The sequence below is a fragment of the Akebia trifoliata genome, chromosome 1 (genome assembly GCF_017979445.1).
Source record: "Akebia trifoliata isolate Shusen 1 chromosome 1, ASM1797944v1, whole genome shotgun sequence".
NCBI lineage: Eukaryota > Viridiplantae > Streptophyta > Magnoliopsida > Ranunculales > Lardizabalaceae > Akebia > Akebia trifoliata.
Genome location: NC_141375.1, coordinates 3,197,111 through 3,222,145, shown reverse-complemented (window position 1 = coordinate 3,222,145; position 25,035 = coordinate 3,197,111). Strand labels below are relative to the sequence as shown.

At 32.5% G+C, this 25,035-nt stretch overlaps 1 protein-coding gene across 1 annotated transcript; it reads left to right on the top strand.

Moving 5' to 3' along the window:
• The first annotated feature begins 11,979 nt into the window (after positions 1-11,979).
• SLOMO (F-box family protein) lies at positions 11,980-23,324 on the top strand. The gene is made up of 17 exons (XM_086434931.1): positions 11,980-12,877; positions 13,182-13,446; positions 13,538-13,670; positions 14,305-14,401; positions 14,501-14,698; positions 14,774-15,044; positions 15,414-15,512; positions 15,623-15,711; positions 15,802-15,901; positions 15,998-16,168; positions 18,126-18,278; positions 18,585-18,745; positions 18,858-19,056; positions 21,240-21,685; positions 21,798-21,861; positions 22,721-22,807; positions 22,945-23,324. Exons 1-17 carry the CDS (start codon positions 12,432-12,434, stop codon positions 23,023-23,025), a joined length of 3,060 nt encoding a protein of 1,019 aa, XP_086291057.1. The 5' UTR covers positions 11,980-12,431; the 3' UTR covers positions 23,026-23,324.
• Positions 23,325-25,035: the final 1,711 nt, after the last annotated feature.

The following is a 25,035-nucleotide window of genomic DNA, read 5'->3' as shown; positions in this document are numbered from 1 at the left end:
TTTCCTTTCCAAGGAATTACTTACACGCACCTAACATCACAAAGGTCGACGGTGCATACAATAGGATGCTAGCTAACACATTTTTGATCAAAGTTAATCGATCACCCTTTGAGCGGTATCTTCTCATCAAAGATGGCAACCTTCTGTCAACTTTTTTCAATAATTGGTTCTCATATAGATTTGATCTGGTTTTGATATCTAGTTCCCAAAGGCATCTCTCAGTGTGGTGTTGAAAATTATCCAACTTTTATCCCAAGAAGTCAGGCGTTGGCCTACCACTCCCTTGTTTATCCAATTAAACTACTTTTACTCAAATTTATGGCTAGACCAAAAACTCTTTCAAAAGTATTACAACCTTCTTCTCATGTATCAAAGATGATCAAAGGATTTATTCACAAAGATAAATGTGTTAACCACAAATCATGGTTTCAAAACTCGGTTACGTCTCAGACAAGACAAACCTTTTAACTCGATTTAAATTAAAATAATTATGATTTTTTAATCAAATAAGGTAGATTAGAAGGTGTTTAGCTATAAAATCAAGTTTTATTTATATTAAAAAAGTCTTTAAATTTGAAAAAAAAAAGTTATTTTAATCAAAATCTACAAAATCCCAGTTGACTCGGCCAAGATTTTCAAAATATCGTCTAAGACATCTCGTTTATCTCACGAGATGATGTGAATGTCGAGACACCTTGTATATTTGTATCGTTGCTGAATGAGACTGAGATGATTCGGGCGAGATTTAAAACCATGCCACAAGTTGAAGATTCAATATCATTGTCCTTCCCTCTTTAATTTTTAAAACTTCCAACCTACCTTTGCTTTATATAGCATATTTCCCAAACCTTCCATGAAAAAGTAGTTTTGAAAACTTATATTTCTCATTTTGAGAGGGAGAAAAAAGGTAAAAATATAGATATTGATAAAACTTTTGGTCTAATTATGTAATTCGTTATGGTTTCAAAGTATTTACGTATCCGAATAAATTTATTCTTCTTTGTAAAAAAAAAAATTTGTAGAAAAATTACCTTTGTTCCATTTAAATTTAAAATATTTGGTTGTGCAATTTTTGAAAAGGTAAAAGGGTATAAAAGTAAATTATTACAAAATTTCTTACATTGATAGGTAGATTTATCAATGTACGTAAATGTTTTAAATTATACCATATCAGCATATCCAACATAATTTTTGAAAATTTTTTTGTAGACACCCAAATTTGATTGGACCCTCAACGCAAAATGCCCCAAAAATTGTAAAAATTGAAATGGGCTCCGAAGCCTAAACTTACAAAAATTCAATGAATTTTGTCATTCATTTTTTAATAAACGGCCCAAGGCTTCTCACGCGGCACACGAACCAAAAACCCAAGCCCACTCAACTCAATCCCCAAACTCATTCTTATTCTACCCATTACCCAAGCCCATTCAACTCAACCTAAATCTATTCCTATTCAACCCAATACATTACCCAAGCCCAATTCTCTACTCAAGCCCAACATCACAACTAATCACCCAACATCATCAAGGTATGACACATGTCATCACTCCATCTCACCTTCCTCATCAAACCACCAACTACCATCACTTTTCTCTAAAAAATTAACTATCCCATTACTTTTCTCTAAATATCATCTACCCACACTTCCAACCTATACCTCTTCCCTAACCTATCCTATCCATTCTCTCAAATCAAACACTTACAACCTACACCTCCCCCTAACCTACTATCATCACTCCCTACTAACCAACCATCACCCTCCCCTAATCTACCATTATTATTCCCTGCAAAACTCATATCTACAATCTAAACCTACACCCCTCATCTTATATCAAACACTCATCATTTCCTATCAACTCATCTCAACCCTTCATTTCCACCCACTTTGACACATGACATCATCTCCCTCACCCTCCCAAAATATCATCAACCACCCTCTTAAATCCTCCATTCTCTTAAACCAAACACTACTCAATCACAACCATCATCTTAAACACCCATCATCTCACCTCACCAAACACTACACCCAAATGGATTGGGTAGGATCCAAATCATTTGGGTCAAAACTCACCCATTTAACTTTCTTACACAAAAACCCTTTAATCCCCATTAATTTACACACACCCCTCTCTTAAACCCCACACCATTATATCATTTTTCATCATTTCACCCCATATTACCCTTAAAAATAACTCCCAAATTCTATAAAAATCCCATCATTCTCAACCCTCAATCTCTAATGAAAAATTAAGAAAAATACCAACCAAAACTACTACTTTATCAAATTACAACTTTCTTTATTCTCAACACTCAACTCTCAACTTTCAACCTTCTCTCAAAAAAATCAAGAAAAGAAAAAATGAGCACATCTTTGAAGATCAAGATTAGATCAAGGTGGGTTTGGATAAAAGAACATCCCCTCCAACTTCCTTCTTCTACTTCTTTCCCTTTTCTATACCTTTGCACACACCACCAATGACTTGAACCATCAAATAGTCTATTTTTCAATAAGGGTGCCCTCAATGGTTTGAACCAACATCAAAGTCCCTTAGGGATACAAATAGGATTTATCCAACTTTTTAATTTTTTTTAATTTTTTAATCGAATCCAAGATTACCACCAATGGTGGATGGAATGGGGTGCCTAACATCTTCCCTACTCCATAAAATGGATCCTCTTACCTTGAATCAAAGGTTGGAGTAAACATACTTTATCCATAAAAGAGTCATCAAATGACAAAATGACATATTTTTTGAAAAATACAACTTCGAGTGACCATTCACACCATTTTCAAATATATGAATGGTGGCGAGTCCAAAATTCCCCAAAGTGGAAGGATATTTCAAAATGATGAAATTCCCATATCCACACTTTTATCAGCCTATGTATGACACTTTAGGAAAAAAAATCAGTAAAACTTTAATTTATAAATGAATGGAAATACTTAACACCTAAATTATAGGTGAATTATTGTGACATTATTCAATATTTAACCATCGAATAAGATTGAAGAATACTTAACAGAGTAGGTAGAGAGAATACAAAAATGCTTAATTCATGGGAGCTTTGTTGTAAAATCTTCCTTTTATCCACCCAAAAGTAAAGGTAGGGACTCCCTTATGGAGATGATCCAATGTCGCATGAAGCACGCATTAATAATCTTTTTTTGCATGGAAAACCTTATTTTCAAATTAAAGATCTTATCTCGTAATATTGGCATTAGGGGTAGTAATGGGTCGGGTCGTGTCGTGTTGAGGTAAAGGTATTATGAAAATTTACTTAACCCAAACTCAACCCATTTAATAATTATATAAAAAACTTAAACTCAAACCCAATCCATTTATAAATAGGTATACCTGACCCAACCCATATATAAACTATTTAATGAAATTCTAATATTTATTGAAAAATAAATAAATTTCATTTCCACTACTAAAAATAAAATATCATTGCTAAAAACAAAGTTACACACAATCGTAAACTAAGTTCAATGGTGAAAAATAACTTTCTTTTGGAAAAAATTTCAAAGTTCATAGAATTTTATCATTTACAATCATGTGGCATCAGATCATGTTTTTTGGATACCACGAGGTGAAAACTTTCCATACTAGCTTAATAAAGAAAGTGTTCTTCAATATTATTATTATTATTGACTAAACAAAATGTATTTCATTATCACATGAGACATAATAGCCTTATTTGGTAAGATATTATATCTTACTCAGGGTCATTTTGCCAATGTTAGGAATCAAGCTCTACATACCTCAAAATTTTAATGAAAAAAATGGAGTAAAAAAATATAAATATAAATAAATAACTTATTAAGAAAAGTGTTTTTCTTTTCTTTTCTAAACTAAAGCTTAACCATTTATTAATTTAAAAATATCCTAAAACACCATTTATATTTTTGATAGAAGTTGATATAAAAAAATATGTATTGTGAAAAAGTTATAGGGAATTCTAGAAAAAAATTAGTAATTTAAAAAATTCTTAAATAATTGTTGATATATTTAAAATTACATGTTAATGACAACTAAACGTGTCTAAACGGGTTAGGCAGGTTAACGCCCCGAATCCGAATAGGGCTTAAAACGGGTCGGATCCGAGTTGAATATGTGAATATTCAAATCCATATCCATTATTTAAAATATAAAACTGTATCCATATTCGAATCCAACTCGGATTCTACCATTTAGGACCATATCCGAATTTTATTTATTTATTTAAACCAAATCTGACCCGACATGAACTAAACCGAATTGAATTACTTGTTTTGAAATCTTATTATGTAAGTATGGCTAAATTTACTCATTCTGACTTGTGTGGGATTGACTTGTACAATAGATCTTCATATATACATATATATGGCATAGATTTTGCAAGAATCTTATTTTAAATCCTTGAGATTTGAAAATATATCTCTACTTATATGGAAAAAAAATCCTATTATTTGGATATTTCATTTTTTTATTATATATTTTTAACAAAAAAAATTTCAACAAAAGCTATATTATTTTGGAAACCCCTTACCTTTCTTTATGTTAACACCATTTATACTCAAAACTCAAATATTCAAACTTTGATTTAGGGTCAAAATCTTCAATCCATGCCTATAGAGATAGGGGAACCTCCTTGATTTGGGGATAGGAGATTGAAAGGGAACACAAGAACAAATTTTAGAAATTAGAACTTAGAAGTAGTGGGAGTTGTAAACATGCCCTAAATTTAAGATCAAGTTGTTAAACTCCAATCAAAAGAAGCGAGATCAAGTTTGTAAAATCCTAATCAAAGGATGCGAGAGTTGAGAAACACTTCAATCTTCAAACAGAATACGAAGGATTTGAGTATTTGAAAGATGCACATGCATTGTATAAGATCATAGAGAATGTGAAGGGTTTTAGTTTGAGAGAATATGAATGAAGGGTTCAAGTTTCAAAGATGTTGTAAATATGAGTAGGCAAATCCAAGGAGAAAAATCAACATAACATTTAGATTTGAGTCAAATTTGTGGAATGAACTTGTATTTGATCCGAATTTGATTAATGTCAAAACATCTTAAACCATATTCGATCCCCTTTTTATTTGGGTCTACTCCAACAACCCAAACCTACTAACTTCGTGTCATTTTTGAGTCGTGTTCGCGAGTCTTGTTGAGATTGCTACCCCTAATTGGCATCCCCTATGTAATTTGTTACAACTTCACTTCTTCATTGTCCTCAACAAATACTTCAAGATAGTTGGTATTAGGAGTTTGGCCATCTTTGTAATATGAATATGTGCTAGTCTAGCTTGTAAAGATTTTTTACTCATAGAAAAATCAATCTAGGATTTACAGAATCCTCGATGATCAATCTTACGAAATCTAACCAAAGTTATTTTATACATTGGGGATGCCCTCAATACCTTTGTCTTTCAACCTCTAACCAAACAATCTTCTCTTTTCGACCCAAAAATCCACTGTCTTTTACTTTCAAAAAATTCTTTCTTATTCTTAAGGTTGAAGGAAATATAAATCTTAAAGTTTAACATAAGAGTAAAAAGTTTTACCTTAGAGGTTGAACATAAATTTTTATTTACTTATTATAGAAGACTAAGGTCAAGGGATATGCCAACATAGGGGTATCTTAAGTATGGGTCTTGTTAACGTGTGTCCTAAGGGCACACGTTAAAGTGCAATAAATACACTTTGGAAATTGGATTGTGTACTGGAAATGCCCTTAAAATATATGTATATATATATATATATATATATATATATTTATCAAAATACCATTTGATTCTAATTTCTAAAGTGTATTTATATCACTTTAACACTTAACAGAACCCCTTAAATATTAACCAAGAGGCATACATCTAAACAATGCTAAATGTTATAAGGCAAACACAAATGAGAAGAGAAAAATACATTTAGGAATTTGGTTAAACCCACTAGGGTTGTTATGGTCGAATCCAAATCAAATCTTGGTGAATTTGGGATTAATCTAATATATCTAGGATCTGAAATTGATTTGATAAGCATGGCATTGAACCCTTATTGAATTGAGTTTTATCACATCTCAATATTATCTCCAAACCTTTTTGCAATATCATTTGGATTACATCTGGATCACATATCGGATCAGGACTTGCTTGGTCTAAAATTGATCTAACAACTTATTGGATTGTATACTTATGGAAATCCAAATCTAAATTTTCTTATCAGTACAAATCAAATTTCGAATACGACTAGATCCATTGAGAAACCTAAAACCAGCATTCATTTTTCTTACTTTCAAAATTAAGTCGTATTGAAAGATCATATTGGACAATTCAACTGCACAATAAGTTGCCTACAATACATTATTCATCATTAGTGACAATATTATTATTCTAGTACTACAATGAGTTGCTCTTTAGTGATGCGATCAACATGGTAGGTACAAAACTTACTCTTCAGTTCAATTGCCTCCCAACATGATCATAATGTGACCCTACTGAGCAAAAAAATAAATAAATAAAATACATATATAAATACAAATCATAATAAAAATAAGAGCATACCCCACCTTGTCATGGACCAAATCTAACTAGCATTACTTAGCCAATTAATAAGAGGGATTCTATTGGCATCCCAAATTTTACTTATTACACCCCAATTTTGGTAAATTATTTATCATACCCTAATTAAAGATTAAAACAACTTTTAAATATTACATAGGTTTCGCTCAAATTATAATCTCAACATTAAAAAATATTATAATACTCCTTCAAACAATTTCAGTAGTTGTTTACAATTATAATTAGGCTCATATATAATTCTAAACCTTAAATCCTAAAAAATAGAAACCTAACATAATTATTTTATTTATTTTTAATTAGGGTATAATAAGTAAAAGTGGGGTACCAATAGCAACTCTCATTAATAATCATGTTTGATTTATGTTTTGAGCTGAGGTTTAGACACATGGGGTAGCTTAGCCGGACTTGATTACTTGTGTTATAATTTTATTTATCACATATTATAATCATGAGACATGTTATTGCCACACCAATTTTTACTAATGCCACACCAATTCCTATGTAAATCACCAAGTCCTATTTGGTCGCGACAAAAATTGTTTTACATATCTTGAATTGGATTTTCTCTGATCCTATGGTGCTAAATCCTACGTCAGATTTACTTTCATATTGTTTGTCTGAAACTAATCCTAATATGGGTTTAGTATTCATATTATTTGTTTGACACTGGTATGATTCTATTTTGGTGTACTAAAATTTTCAAATCCAAATTTGAAATTAAATATTAACATCAAAATAAGTATCACAAAGTAAAATCGTAAAATAAAAAATAATATTCTAACTAAAAATAAAAAATATTTCATCATCATGTTTTTTTTTTAAATCACTACATATTACCTCTGCAATTGATCCTCTAAAGTTCTTAATATTTTGTCGTTGCTTCCTTCTACTAAGGACTTCTGGACATTGAGTTTGAATTTGATGAGTTTCTAGGTCAATTTCTTGTTGTTTTTTTTAACCCTTCCATTTCAAAAAATAAGTCCTTGCTTTTATCCCTTCGTATATTATTATGTAGGATACAATAAGTTATAATTATTTTCACTTATATTTCAAATGGGTGTATGGGGGTGTTATTTTCAAAATAGAAAAATACCTTTTTAATATCCCAATAATACGTTCAACAACATTTCGCAGTATCGAAGATTGAAGATTTCTTTACAAAATTTAGGACGAAGAGTAACAAATTTTCAAGTGATAACAATTGCCACAATATGAAACAATAAACCCTAGTATGTTAGCATAATCGACATCTACAAGACAATATTTACCTATATCACAAAAATATATTAGTGATATGTATAATCTAATAGTTTAAATAAAAGTAAAATACGCATTATACCTTCGGGTACATCAAATTTGTTAGTGGGCCTTATTAGTGTCAAATTTAATACACTTGAATCTATAGCAGAACCTTCTCAACCAACATTAACATATTGATATTGTAAGTCAAATGAGCATGCCACCAAAATTTTGGATAATCATTAATTTTCTATTACGATAATGAATTTGTTTGTTAATAAGAATCAATGTTGGAATATGTGTTTTATATATTACTCCAACACAATCCTATAATCAAAATTTTGTAAAAATGTATAATAATAAATATTATATAGAATTTATAAATAAAAAAAATCACACCTTAAAATATGCATAGAATCTCGAATATTTTAAAATCTCTTCAGGAGTATTAGACCTTTGAAGCTTAAAATAATTTTCAACTAGTGTCACAGTTGTATTCAACACATTATTAACATGTTGACTTATCGTTTCACCAGAATGTTGGAATCTCTCTTGAATTATTCAATATCGTCGATTATAACCAACTATGAACATCGTTAGTTGTTCCTCTATCTTTACCCTATTAGTATGATGAACAAGTCTTTTATTTTTAGAATATCACATATCTTTAAAAATACATATTTTTCATGCGAAAATTTTCTTTGCAACGTATATCATAACCATTAAAAACTTTATTTACATACATTGCACCAATAAATTTTGAATCAAGATAAGGTGTTTTGACTATGTAATTGTGATAATAAATGCCATATAAAGTTGTAGTAGTAATTGTAACTGATACTACAATATCTTCATCATCAGAGAGGTCCATAATAGTTTAAGGTTTTTTTCACCAACTTCATATGTAGGAAATAAAAAATAACATTATAAATAGAAAATCATAGTATATTAATTTACAAATATAAAAAATCACATCCAATTAAATAATCAATCATTAATTTTTCATCAAAAGAGTTATTAAACATTATTTATTTACTTTTAAAAGAGTAGTCACACGTAAATAAAATAAAATAAAAATTAGAAAAATAATGCAATAGATATACATATCCATATAGTAATAAATCTATTATAAAATGTATCACCAAAAAGTGTTCTGTGCAACACATGCATTCAATTGATTTATAGAACTTTCACAACAACCATTTCATTCACCTCTTAACTCTCAACTCAATAAAAATCTTAGCTTTTTTTATTATCTTCTAAAAACTCCAAAGTTTAGAATATAACTCGATCAATATTTCTCATAGTTTCAAGTGTAGCAATTACTTGTCTTTTTGTTGAAGAATTTTGATTTTCATCTTTCTTATTTAAAAGTAACATAAACAACCATCTTATTAATAACATCTACCATGCCCTCTCCAATACTCTTTTGTGACTTCTTAGTTGCATGGGAGCTTGATGGTGTTGTTGATCGACGTTTTTTTTACATTGATTTGATAGATCAATATCTTCATCCAAAATTATAGTATTTTGTATATTATTAATCACGTCTTCATTATCATGAATTTAATTTAAATATTACTCACATCCCAAACCCTCACCATTATATACTTTTACATCATCGTTGTTGATATCTATATCTTGGGGTGCTCTATTGTACTTTCCAGTAGCACCACTATAATCAAATATTATGTACAACTCATTGTAGCAAGCCATTCTCTTAGTTTTTCAAGTTCTCATCTTCGGGTGTGCCTACATATAATAGAGATCAAGTACTATATAATGTTAAATTTTTTATGAAAGTTCTATATAATTTGAGTAAATAAAAAATGCACATTGATATAATCACCTCAAACTTTATCATCTGTTGTCACCATTTCTTTTGCATTATCCCACCAAAATCTACTTTGATTGGGTAAATTCTTTATAGCATTGTAGTTATTTAAAATCTTGTTATGATTTTTAAAAATTTTCGTATTATAACAAGGTCCAAATTTTGTATTAAATTTTTTTACTATCTTCTTTTAAACACTTTTACTAAATTGACCATCAAATAGTTTTCCATCATGTACTTGATCTACTATGAGATTTATTAAACATCGATTCATTGGTGGTGTCCAATTAGTCCTTGCTTGTTAATTATTGGTGGGGATTTGGCTATTATAAGATTCTTTATCTATTTATCTATTTATCTATTTTTCTATTTTAAAGAATAAGAATAAAACTAATAAAAAAATTATATCAACGACTTGCAATAATCATAAAATTTAAATATCATCGTGATGTTGGTTTGTCTAGTCAGAAAATTTTGAAATAAGAAATGTAAATATTTGTTGAAAATGACTCACCCTAATTAAATTCAATAGAAAGTAAAATGTCCTCTTAAAAAATATTACTATTCAATTAAATGTGCAAACATATAAAAACTTGGAAAGCAATACATCATAATCAATCTTTTATAAGATTATTCATTCCTTAATAAGTTTTAAAATCTTACTAAATAGATAAGGAAAGTGTTTTTTATATTTACTTTCTTTTAATTACAGAGAGCCTATTCACATACAGAATTGTAGAGGTCTTAGATTCTTTGAAGTCATAAAAACGATACGACTGATCAAGTTTACAATGAAGTCTACTGTACTACCTAAAAATTTCAAACCAATAGGAGTTTTGTGGAAAAAAGTCTCAATGTACATTTTTAATATTAAAATAATATTAAGAAGAAAATAAACGAGAAAAATAAATGTGCCCACTAGAACTAAAAACACCAATGGCAGAAAGGTACTAAATTTCTTCTTTATTAATGTTCTTGGATCTATTTCTCTACAAGTATGGATACCATGACATGGCTTCAAAATCCATCTTAGTAGAAATCATTTATTCAAAATAGTATCAGAAGTTAGTTATTGAGAGTATGATCTTTACATGTATATTTTTTTCCTTAATTATTGGTATTTTTACTTTATTGGTGTTCTATATTTTATTTGTACACCATTTTCTATTATTCACAATTTTTTTTTCAATTACTAGTATTTTGTATATGACTGTCGACAAACATGATTGGATGTTTTCATCCGCTCATCAACATCGAAATTTGTTATTCTATTTAACCAAGCACATTTTGTTTTCAAAGCAAGATCCTTCAATTGTGAGAGTATGATAGGGTATTTGATGCAATATAATATAGAGCATAAAATCATTCGGTATAACAAAATTGGAAATTTTGTATATAAATAAAAAAGAAGTAGATTTACAGTTACTAAAATCAAAAATAGTATTTCTAAATTATCATTTTGATTTATTGCAAGAGAGAGAGAGAGAGAGAGAGATGTTACCTTTGTGTGAGATGAGATTCTGATTTAAGGGAGTTGAAGAAGACTTGTGGTGTTGGAGTAAATAGAAGCACAAAAGAAACATAAAGTTGTTAATTGAGATTTTTTTTTTTTTTTTTTTTGTTTAAAAAAAAGTTTACTAATTGTGGAAAAGAGGAATCCTGGTGTTTTGGTGGGATTCTTTTTTTCCTAGTTTTTTAGTTTACGCTATTCTCTCTATGGGTTATGCAAAACATTTTTTTTTTATTTTTGTGAAACAAACAAAATTTATATGGATAGGATATTTTCCACCGTATCTTGGATACACTTTCTTGACAGACAAACACGGCATAAAGAATTGCACATAATTTGTGTGGTGCTAGTAAAAGTTGGTGTGACAATAATAACTTTATATAATTATTCATTTCTATACTTTAGGGCAGAAATATATTTCAAATTGAGCAAAATCAATAAATTGGCACAAATAGATTTGAATAATTTAAGGCTAGGCCCTTAACAGCACCTAAATTAAATTTAATCTAATTCATTATCAATATAATTTCTTGTGGAGATAACTTCATTTCTTAACTCTCTTTATTTTCAGAATTAATAAGTAGAATCCCCAAAAGAGATTTTTATACCCCAAAAAATTTGACTTAAAACCGTTAGATTTGTAGATATTTTTCAGAATATGTTTTATTTTATATAATTTTTTTCTGGGTATAAAGATTTGCCACGTGTACTAATGTGCCACGTGTCCATATGCAAGAATAACTAAGGCCATCCTAGGAATCAGACCAATAGAGAAGACTTTGGTATCAAAATTATATAGACTTTGATAATTTAAATCCCCAGAACAAAAAAAATGTGTTTTTTTTTTCTTACAAACATTAATCTTTTGTCCGTACAAGTTTGCCCCAAATTTGCTGGTATAAAGTAAGATTTCTCATTTCTTTCTCTCCAAAACTCTATTACAGCGCCGATCGATTCCAAGAGGAAGATATGACGAAGCAGAGAAGACCAGATCAGATCCGTTAGTATCTCGAATCTAGATTCAGTTTGAGGTAGAAACCCTAGGGGAGTCTCGATTACTTCATCACATTCGAAGCATTTGTCGAACAGCAAGAAAAAAGATGTTCTTTTAGGGTTTCTATGAATTGGTTCAAATGGGGTGAGGATTTGGTCGTGGGGGTTTGAGAAAGTTGAAATCTGTTGTAAGAAAGGGTTTTGGAGAGGAAAAAGATCGGATCTTGATCTAGGGTTTGTAAAGGTCACACCTTTGGTTTTGTAAATCAGGTTTAGGTTTTGATCTTTTTTGAGTGTATGTGGTTTTGTTGTTGTTTTGGTTTTGGGAAAGAAGAAGAAGAGAAGGAAGAAAGTGGTGGAAGCATGAAAGAAGGGATTTTCAGGTCTGGGATTGAAGGTAAATCTGAGGATTTCTCAGAAAATGATATGGAAAATGAGAAATCTGAGACCTCATTTGTTCGATTTCTCAATGGGGAGGGTTCAATTGAACAAGAATTACTTCCGAAGATCGATAATCCACGGTGGGATCATGGAGGGAATGAGAGTGATAGGGAAAATTCTGCAATATTGGATTTTTCGATTGGGAGTTCTCGTAATTTTGACCGGTTCTCATCTCCTAGTGGTCAGGGTCTTGTCGACATTGATGGGTTGGGCTTGGATGTAGATACTTCTTTGGGTTTGGAAAGAGGGAATTGCGATAGGGATTCTCAGCATAAACGAGCTAAAGTTCACTCGAATTCTCAGTGAGTTTTCAATTAGATGATTTTATCACATTTTGCTCGGAGTTTACTTTCTTGCTTTATTTTTAATATTCTAAGATTTTGTTTTTTTGGGTCCTTAATTTGTTTTTCATTGATTAATGACTATTTCCACACGTAATTGATACTTCTATCTCACAAAACCGTGCTTAATTATCGCCCTGTCGACTCCAAGAATCATCATGTTGTTTTATTGTGAAAATTTACAGAATATGGGTTTAGTGTTTTCAAAGCCAAGACCTTTTTTGTGAAATTAATAAGTGATTCTGTTTTCGTTCTTTCTTTACAGGGAACGTTGTTATGGATCTTTAATAACTTCAATTGCCGATATATCCCCCTCACATGCTGATGGAGGCCACAATATATCTTTGGGTTCTTCTGTTCCATCTGAAAATGAGATGGTCCTTTATCTCAATTCGACTTTAAACAACGGTGGTAGTGGAAACTCTATGGACTCTAACAGTGGGGGAGATGATCATGGATACAGGTTTAGTTCTTCCACAATGGAAGACTTAGAAGTTAGAATGGATCTTACAGATGACTTATTGCACATGGTATTCTAAGGATTATGTCTTTTCTGAAGTTTTGTTACCAATTTTTATAAACAAAGAGTTACTTTAGACTTAATTTTCTCGGCTGTTGCAGGTTTTCTCTTTCTTGGACCACATCAATCTTTGTCGAGCTGCTAGCGTCTGTAGACAGTGGCGAACAGCTAGTGCTCATGAAGACTTCTGGAGGTGTTTGAATTTTGAAGACCGGAAGATTTCTGAAACACAGTGTGAGTCCTATTTCTCTTTGTTTAAATGGTAGACTTTAACTTGCGTTAGTTGGAGAAATTAATTGAATGCCAAAATAGAAATGCATACACTCTAATTTCGTTGAATTACATAAAGGGTTGCGATCCGTTGACTCATGGAAAAAATTCATGATCCCAACTGTGTAAACATAACATCCAATGGTTATATTTTATCCTCAATTCGAGATTTGTGATATCTGGATACATATAAATCCCCACTGTTGGATTTCATGTTTACACGGATGAGATCATGTGTTTTTTCATGAGTCACTGGAGCCCGACTCTTGCATAAAATGATAATGATGATGTATCTGAATCCTTCAATGAGGATAACCACCAGGCTACCTTTTGTGTTACCCAAGGGTTGAACTTGTCATGTCTTGTCAAAATTGGATTTACTGTCAGCCTCAGAGTGAAGTCACTTGGCATCTGTATGCCTCTAATAACAATGAAATTGTTTGAACACCGCTTATGCATTTTGGAGCTCACTCAGCACTTGTTTGAAAATGTGACTGCACCTTTAAGACTTTTGAAGAACACTCATAAATGTCTTTTATATATTTTTTGTGTAGATACCCAAACGGGTAAAATGCTTACTATTCCTATTCATTTGCAGTTGCGGATATGTGTCGCCGGTATCCAAATGCCACTGAAGTGAATGTTTGTGGGCCCATAATTCACTTGCTCGCTATGAAAGCAATAGCCTCTCTGAGGTAATTGGTTTTTATTGATTGTTTGAATTGGTCTGTTCTAGATATCTTCACCCCTTCTATGTTTCTCTAAGTGTTTCTATGTATCTGTTTGGTCTTCAGGAATCTCGAGACTTTAATCTTAAGCAAAGGGCAACTAGGGGAATCTTTTTTCCATGCCCTAGGAGATTGTTCTTCTTTGAAAAGCGTACGTGTTACTGATGCAATGCTTGGTACTGGCAACCAAGAGATACCTGTGTACCATGATAGATTGCGTCATCTTCAAATTATAAAGTGTCGTGTGCTCCGTATATCTATCAGGTATCAAATATGTCAAAGTTTTTGATACCTAACTCATCAATACAAACTTTTGTTCTGAACCATTATACTATGCAGGTGCCCTCAACTTGAAATTTTGTCCTTGAAGCGCACTAACATGGCACATGCCATGCTTAATTGCCCTCAATTACATGAATTGGATATAGGCTCCTGCCACAAACTCTCAGATGCTGGAATTCGTTCGGCGGCAACATCATGCCCTTTGTTAAGATCTTTGGATATGTCAAATTGTTCATGTGTTAGTGATGAAACGCTTCGTGAAATAGCCTTTACTTGTGCTAATCTTCACGTTCTCAATGCATCTTACTGCCCGAACATTTCTCTTGAGGTCAGATTTCAAGGGTTTTACTTATTTTATTATTACCATTATTATGGGTCGGGATTGGCAGACATGGAAAGGGAACTCATATGTTCACTCACAATCCTGACCTTGTACATGTGAAATCCAAGGGTTAGGAAAAAAAACTATCCCAAGAATGTAACACAAATCTCGAAGATAAATTCTGACAATTGGATTTTGTATTTACACGGTTGGGATTGTGTGTAAACATATGAATTCACTTTCATGAGTCTACAGATCCCAACCCTATTATTATTATTATTTTTGTTGTGTGTGTGTTGGTTGGGTGGGGGGAATCCTTTTTTATGACCTGTTTGATATATCTTCATCTGACCCGATTGTACTCTTCTCTGAAAGTCTGTGAGACTCCCAATGTTGACTGAACTGAAGCTTGATAATTGTGAGGGCATAACTTCGGCTTCGATGGCAGCAATATCTCATAGCTTTATGTTGGAGGTTTGAAATTGCTTCTTGACCCAGATACTGGTGTTCCCTAGATATTTTTTCTGTACCTTCGGGTAACATAGATTTTGCTCACTAAAAATGAAATTCTTATTTTATTGCAGGTCTTGGAGCTTGATAATTGCAGCCTATTGACATCAGTCTCCTTAGATCTACCACACTTGCAGAATATCAGACTTGTACATTGCCGCAAGTATGCTCACTCAATTCCGTTTTCTCACTCATTATAGTTTTATTCTTGAATGTACTGTTCCCAAACATCCCATTTCTTTCTTTTGTGCAGATTTGTTGATCTAAATTTACGAAGCCCTGTGCTTTCATCTATAACAGTTTCTAATTGCCCTGCACTCCATCGTATCAACATTACATCACATTCACTTCAGGTCTGCTTTCATTAGAATAATTGTCTTTCTTGTTCTTTTCGTATTTATTACTTTAAAGAATTGGAACTCTGAAGGAGTCGTTTGTTGTTCATGCAGAAATTAGTATTGCCAAAGCAGGAAAGTTTGACTAGTTTGGCATTGCAATGCCAGTCTTTGCAAGAAGTTGACCTTACTGAATGTGAATCCTTGACGGATTCTATTTGTGAAGTTTTCAGTGACGGGGGTGGTTGCCCAACACTTAGATCACTGGTTCTCGACAATTGTGAGGTTTGTGAATTATTTCCTGTGTTCGTATGGATTATCGTTTTATTATGTTTAATACCATATTTCTTGACACTCATGTTATAGAGTATATGATCTTGGATAGAATGGTTATGACAGACAAAGGTAATGTGTAGTTGACCCAAAATTACTTTATACATGACATTTGAGAATTTTTAAATTTTAATTTACTCTACAATCTACATATTACTCATCAAAAAGAAACCAGAGAGCTGGTTTATCACCTTGCTTGGTAATTTTAAAAGATTGATATTGCTTTTATCACTAGTCATACTCATACACCTAATCTAAATGAACTTTAAAAGTAGTTCCCTAATTCTAACCAAGTTGGCCGCTTGGTAAGTTGGTATGGTCTGTGAGTCTAATATCATAGATGTGGGTTCAATACCCGCCTTCTCCACCTTTCTTGGCAATTTTTCTTCTAAGCTTCTTGTTTTCACTATGAAAACAATTGAAAAAATCTTTTCTTACTAAACCTAATAAATTTAGAAAAGAAAAGGAATAAAAGAAGTGCCTCCAGGAACTTTCTAATTCTACTTAAAGAGTAAAAGCAAGACGAAAAACTTTCTAATTCTAATTGACAAACAATTTAGTTTCCTATGTATTAGCCCAAAAGTAAATAAATTAAAGAACCCAAGGCTAAACATGCACAGATGATTTAGTTCATCCCTGGCAGCCCACTTGTCCTCTTTCCTGAGTGGGATTATATGGCATAGTAGCTATATACAAAGTCTTGGCAAAACCTGCTATATCAATACCTTGGTTATAGTATTCTATGTATCTCTGCATAGATTAATGTGTGTGTTTTGTTAAAGCCCACGCCTATGGATCTGTGGACAATTTGAGCTGATCTTGTTAAACTTTATCATGTATCTCAGCAGTGAACCTTCGTTCTCATTCTCGGTAGTACTTGTAATAAAAACCCTTCTTTATCACACAAAAATTGGTTTTGCAAAACCGCTCATAATCCAGTCTGGGTTCATCTGATTACGGGTCTTTGATTCTAAACAATTCAAGTCGTTTTCAGTCTTTGATTTTCATACCCTTGTCTTCAATTACAGAGAAACTCACAGGTTTTCTCGATTTTATCTTTCATACTTTCCCCCCAAATGACCCATTTTTCTTCATAAATTTTGATTTCTTACCAAAATTTAAGAAAAAAATTGCTTGTTATTACACCTTTTATCCGATCCTAGGTTTCAATTCTAGGGTTTTGGCTGCAGGTTCGATTGATTTTGTTTAGAAATCGAGATACCCATACACTCTATTGATAAAAAAGTACAGAATTCTACTTACAAGGTTATTTTCGGCTGAATAGCACCGGCCATATAAAAGGTTTTTCTAAGATTTGTCATGGGAGGGATTCACTTGTGCCCTTTTCATTCACTAGTTGGACACCTATTTATAATATCAGACCCAAAGGCCTCAAAACTTGCGGTATTGGCATTTAAGTAAGTCCATAACTAAGCCTAGACCAATATAGGTGTATAGGACGAACATGGACCATACAAATCACCAGCACAAGTTTCTGGTCCATCTAGAGGTCCACAACAAGGTTCAACTACTACTCACTTTAATATGCTCACTATATATTTTTCAACCCATACAGCCAGCCATTGTGGCACTTATGAGATGGAATTCAGCAGCTCCGTTTTGGTTAGTTGTTTTATTTTTATATCTTAGATGATATTGCCTCTTAAGTTGATTTAAATTCATTTATAGTAAAGTCAATCTGGGGTCAGTTATATGTTCGGTATGTTTCTATTTTTAATTTTTTTAGTTGCTATTTAGTAGTGCTTACTTTTGGAAAGTTAATGTAATTTGTGCAAGTCCAGGTTATACAGTCCCAGATTAGTTTTTTATTTTTATTTCCATGTCCTATTCGTTATGGATGTCGTTGTGGTTTCATGATTCACTCAAAATACCATTTTACTTTATACAGAGTCTGATGGCCGTAGGATTGAGCAGCACTTCTTTAGTTACTCTCTCTCTTGTGGGTTGCCGTGCCATGACTGCCCTTGAGCTCACATGCCCATATCTTGAACAAGTTTATTTAGATGGTTGTGATCATCTTGAAAAAGCATCATTTTGCCCTGTAAGTAAAATTGTTTCCATGATTTTGTTCCCACACCAAATTATATTCTTCTAAGTTTTGACAATGTAACCAATTTTCAATTGATGGGTTCGATTTGGTAGCTTAGGAGCTACCATATGGTTTCTCCTAAGGGTTCTTACATCATGGATTCCAAAATCCATTGTGACTACTGTGGGATGTAACTATACATTTTTTAGATTCTTTTAAACCCAATTGAAGTGCCATTTGTAACATTTACCTTTTTTTTTTAATGTGAAACTTTGTTTTTAGATATGACTGACTAACCTGAAAAGCTGTTTGTTGTAGGTTGGTCTCCAATCACTTAATCTAGGGATATGCCCTAAATTAAATGCACTCCAGATTGAAGCACCAAATATGGTGGTGCTGGAGTTGAAGGGATGCGGTGTTTTATCTGAAGCATCCATCCATTGTCCCTCATTAATGTCTCTAGATGCTTCTTTTTGCAGGTGAGTTATTCTCGCCTCCATAAGTTTTCCTTTATGATCTTATTTTTTTGGTAGCTTAAGCTGATTTCTCTCTCTCTCTCTCTCTCTCCTTTTTTTTTGTGTGCATTTACAGCCAACTTAGAGATGATTGCTTGTCTGCAACAACTGCTTCATGCCCTCGCATTGGGTCACTAATATTGATGTCATGCCCGTCCGTTGGTCCTGATGGTCTCTCTTCGTTGTGCTGCTTGGCGCATTTGACTTTGCTTGATTTATCCTATACTTTCTTGATTAACTTGCAGCCAGTTTTTGAATCCTGTTTGCAGTTAAAGGTAATTCTCAAATGCTGTAGCACACATAGATGCATACCTCCATCCTATTTTAATGACAAAGTCGGGGTTCCAGAATAATTTGACAACAGTAAAAAATTCAGAAAGCACTGGCAAAATTACGAAGTTGGGGAAAGATTGAGAAAATTGAAGAAAATAAAATATATATTATTTATTATGAACAATATGCAAATGCATAATTCATATATTAAATGTAATATTAAGAAAATTACAAAATGTCTTATTATAAAAATGTAGTTTTTTTAATACTAAAATTAATTTAAAAATCACATTAACAAAATTTATAAATATGTTTTTCAAAACTTTGCGAATAAGTCGGAATTAAATAGTTGATTGAAAGAATCACGACTTATTCAAAATATCAAAGAATTTTATCACTATGCCTCCACCAATGTGTCTAGTATTTCTCCATTTATGTCTTTTTTTTCATTGAATTTTAGTCATCCACAAGTGTGGAAATCATGTTTTCTTGTTTAGCTGTTGTCCTTCTAGTATTGCGCAGTGGCAGGCTAAGTTGCTATTTTAATCAAGTGTTGGCAATAGTCTTAACAACGCTTTTTTGGAAAAGTCGTGTTTAAACTGCATTTTGTATCTTTGAAACAAGTAAAAAATGCATTTTTTAACATTTTAAATCCTCTTTTTTAACATTTTATACAGGTTATTATAATTTTTGTGGACCTTTGCAAATGTGTTACTTTGCTCAAAAACTATATTGATTTTGACTTTTTTCTTTTTTTAGTATCACATGTATAATTATGTGTAGTAGCATGTTATCATGCATAGATATCAATAGTGTGTATTTTTGTTCAAAATATATACTAAAAACTTATATATATATATATATATATATATATTTGGGAGCGGTTCAGCAGCCCCATTATGGTGCCACACATTTTTCAAAACATGGGTTACAAGCTTTGGAATGAGCTGATTTTTTGTGAGGATGATCTCTATGATGAGGAGATCATCCTCACCAAAAATCAGTCTATTCCAAAACTTCTAACCCCATCAAAAGTGATTTATAAAAATTGGATGGTCCACGGTTCTTCAACTTGTAAACTTGGGTTAGAAGTTTCAAAATGAGCTGATTTTTGGTGAGGATGATCTCTTCACCATAGAGATCATCCTCACAAAAAATCAGCCTATTCCAAAACTTGTAACCCCATCAAAAGTGATTTACAAAAAATGCTTGGCACCATGTGTGGCACCATAAGGGGCTGCGGAACCTCTCCCTATATATATATATATATATATATATATATATATATATATATATATAGGGTCACGTTATTACGACCCCCTTTTGGACCCCCTTTGCGACACACCTTTTTGTCTTATATGGGCAAAAATGTTTGGAATGGGCTGATTTTTTGTGAGGATGATCTCTATGGTGAGGGGATCATCCTGGCAAAAAATCATCCCATTCCAAAACTTCTAACCCCATCAAAATTGATTTACAAAAATTGGACGGTCTATAATTTTTCAACAAAAATCGGACGGTCTAGAAGTTTTGGAATGGGATGATTTTTTGCCAGGATGATCCCCTCACCATAGAGATCATCCTCACAAAAAATCAGCCCATTCCAAACATTTTTGCCCATATAAGACAAAAAGGTGTGTCGCAAAGGGGGTCCAAAAGGGGGTCGTAATAACGTGACCCATATATATATATATATATATATATATAGGGTAAAGGTTGCATGGACCGAGGGACCGTGTAAAGCAGGAACCGAGGTCCACATTTGGGCCACGGTGGACTGCCCCATTGGTCCAAATGACAACTCAACCTCATGTTTGTGGTCTAGATTGGGCTTGAAATATATCTATATATAGGGTTTTCTTAACGTGTGCCCTAAGGGTTACCCTCAAATGCTTATTCCCAAGGTGAACGTGACCCTATATATATTCTTTTTTCATGTTGCCCCCCCCCCCCCCAAAAGTTTTCCCTTGCCATTTAAAACCCATATTCTGACATGGTGACTATGGTATTGGCTACTGCTCACATTTTTAAAATTGTGAATGTTACTGAATAATTTCACCGAAATGTTTTAAATAATTAGATGAGTGCAGGAGAGAGCAATTAAAAGTACTTGAAATGAGTTAACTTTGTGAAATATTTAGTACTCATTTTTTTTCCTTTGTATTTTTTTAATTTCCTATTTCAGGTACTGAAATTGCAGGCATGCAAATATCTCACAGATTCCTCTTTGGAAGCTCTTTATAAAGAGGGTGCACTCCCAGCCCTCCGTGAGTTAGACCTATCATATGGAAGTCTCTGTCAGTTTGCCATAGAAGAACTTCTCGCTTGCTGTACCCATCTTACTCATGTGAGCTTGAATGGCTGTGTGAACATGCATGACCTTAATTGGGCTGGTTCCAGTGTATGCCAACTTTCATCTGATCTATCTTCCTTGGAAGATGTCCAAGAGCCGATTGAGTATCCCGATCGTTTACTGGAGAATCTTAACTGTGTTGGGTGCCCAAACATCAAGAAAGTTGTTATTCCTGTGGTGGTCCGTTGTTTCCATTTGTCATCCCTAAACCTTTCTTTGTCTGCAAATCTGAAAGAAGTTGATGTCGCATGCCTTAATCTGAGCTTTCTCAATTTAAGGTACTTTCCTCATCTCTCCTTGGTGATTTGGTTGGTTTGTACTAAATTTTGTTTTTTTGTTTGTAATATTTTTTAACTGAACTTTTTACTCTTTTGATTCAACTTCAATTAGCAATTGTTGCTCTTTGGAAATTCTAAAACTCGAATGTCCGAAATTGACCAGCCTTTTCCTTCAGGTATGCATTTTGCCACTCAGTTGAAGTCCTTGATATTACTTTCATTACAAACTTGAAGGAAGTAAAATCTAATTTTGAAATGTTATATTTTTTCTTGCTTGTTTCCATGGTAGACCTAAAGTTTGGGTCTTTATGGTGAGACATGTTGGGATCAGCATCCACCATTCAGTGGATCCTACCTTAGAGATCCGCTACGCATGGTGGGTCCTGACTCACTATATGGGCTGTCATCTGTATTGATGACTGTTCATATAAAGTCAACTGCCTGTGTCCCTCAAGAATGTGGTCATCCTTTGTAGTATGGGTTCAACTTGGTCCGTTTCAAACTGAGAACTGAACCAAACCAATAACTTTGGACTGATTTGGAACAAGTTGCGGTTCAGTTTTGCGTTAATTAAATGGTGAACCGGTCAATTCGGTTCGGTTCTCAGTTCAAGGCTTGTATAGAACCGAACCAAACCAAACTGAGAACTGAAACTCATGTAATAAATAAATATATATTAATTTACCATGAATTATTTTAGGAGTTAGGACATAGATTAATAATCTTTTTTATGGATTAGTTAATGACATTCTATAGATAGGTTAACGATTTACTATATGAAAGTTTATGTTTATATATATTAAAAATATGTTACTTCCAAGCAAATTTATAGAATATTGGCAACCCATTGGTTGGTTTGGTTCTATTTGCATTGCGGTTCGGTTCAGTGTTGGTTCCAATTTGGCCCTAAACCGAACCAAGTTGCACCTCTACTTTTTAGTTCGTTTTATAGATGTTAATCTTGTATTTTATTTATATGGTCTTATTCTAATTTAATTTCTTTGATGGGTTCATCAACCACTGGGGGTTCAATAGTCATGCAGTATCTCCGAAGATGCAGTTGAAGCTGCTATATTACACTGTAGCATACTTGAAACTCTCGACATCCGTTACTGTTCAAAGGTGAGAGACTCTTCTCTTTTTGTAGAATTATTGCAAGTATTCGGCACGTAACAATAAAGAAAAAAACTTAGTTTGTGTTGTTTATTTCCCTCCCTCCCACTTATCTAAATTCTCTATATTTTTGGTTCTCCAAATAGATGAACTCTGTGAGCATGGGAAGAATACGTTCGGTGTGCCCTAGTCTAAAGCGAATCTTTAGCAGTCTCTCGACATCGTGATATGGTGGCACCCTCTACTAGTCCTTCCTTTCAGGTCAGGTTATTTGATATTATTTCTCCACTGCAGTGTTCTTGTTTACTCTGCTGGCTGGCCTTATGGCAAACGGCTTAGTAAGTTATTTTGTGATGATTATGATGCACCTTTATTGTAAATACCCGATTTTCCTTCACTTATTCTGTTGTTATCTGCAAGAACAAGTAGGAGTGGATTGGTGCAGTAGTTCAGCTCTCTTAAGATGTAAGCGAAGATAATAAACCTTATTTATGATTATTATTCGGTTGTTGTTGTTGTTGTTGTAGATTTAAGTGTGATGTAAGTTCTTATTGTTGTTGTTTCTGCTTAATTCTTATTTTTGATATTAGGGTTTTGACAGCAACAACTTGTTAAATTCTTGTTCCTAAAGAAAGAAAGAAAAAAAAAATGTGTGAGACTTTCTCTTGCTGGTTCTTCTTGATCTTCAAAATTCAAATCAAATGATGGTTGATTGTAACCATTTGTTTTTGGAATTTAATTCTTGTTGTCCCCACTATTCTAGATTTGTTTATTTTGCGAAGTGGCCAGATAAATTGCTTTGTTTACTTGGTGAGTTAAAGAAATTTGTGGCTAGACCGAACTACCGTTTCTACCTCCTAAATCAGTCAGAATTATAAACAAAAATGTTAAAGAGAATTTAGATTCTTCCTATCCGAATTATAAGTAATCAATCCATAAAAATGCTCAATTTTATATCATCAATATGTATGAATCAATTTAAAAGTTCTTTTTTCTTGTCTAAATTTTTCTCCAATTAATTTATATTTACTGTCTGCCTCACTTGTTTTTAAGACCCCGATATCAGGATGAGAATGGTTGCACTTTATGATCATATTTGCTCAAATGTGGTTCTTGTGCTTTGAGACATGAAGCTGAGGTCAGATTTATAGTTTTAAAACTGGATTTCATGTCTCGTCTCATTTATGAACTTCTTGAACTATGTTGTTAAGGTGTATCTATCAGTTTTAAAACTCAAAAGCGCGACTTGAATGTTAATATAGTTAAGTTGAAAGTTCGCAAGTCTCTAGCCAATTTTAAACATTTAGGGAAAATTACTTAAAAGGATCTGGTGGAGGGATTTATTTCTAAGTAGTCACTAAGTTTTGCACGGTAGCCCGATAGGACATTTAGTATACTTTTTATTTCTTAATGGTCTCTTATTATTGGTGAACTTGGCACTGGTAAAATCCACCCATTTTCAATTTTTGAGTTTTTTCGACTAAAATACATGGAAACATTGATTGAAAACTTGCGATGATGATTTCAATCTTAAAGAACCATTTTTGATAGATTTTCAACTGAAAATTCAGATAACAGAAATATTATTTTTTGGTTTTTTACATATATTTTCAAAATTTCTAAAATATCTTTGAACATGATATCTTCTTCTTTTTTAAATCATTTGCGGAGGAATGGGGTTCCAAAACTCAATTGAGGTGATAAAAGTACACATTTTTTTTATTTTTTTTTATATATAATGAAAACAATGAGGTCGAATGGTTTGGCATTCAATCCTGAGAAAAGTTCACTAAATCACCTATTAAGGGTCTAACTGAAACTTAGGGACTATTTAAGAAAAATAAACACTCCCTTTGTTAGGTTCCTTCAAATAATTGTACCAAATATTTAATAACTGAAGTGCCCTTATCTTCAACTTCCAACTAAGGCAGTGTTTGTTTGCGCTATTTTTTAGTGCTTATTGCTGAAAAAAATTAAATTCAGCACTTTTTGTTAAAATAGCGCGTTTGTTTACTCTATATTTTCAGCACTTATTGCTGAAAATAAGTGAAAAAAATTCAGCACTATTTTGATGCTGAAAAAAAGTGCTGAAGCGGTAAGCATTTCGTTTTTTCGACACGGACAAGTATGCCCATCATTTTTTTGAACATGGACAAATATGCCATTATTCTTAAAAAGATATTACTTCTTATATCCAATGGATAAGTATATAAACACCCCACAAATTAATAAACCCA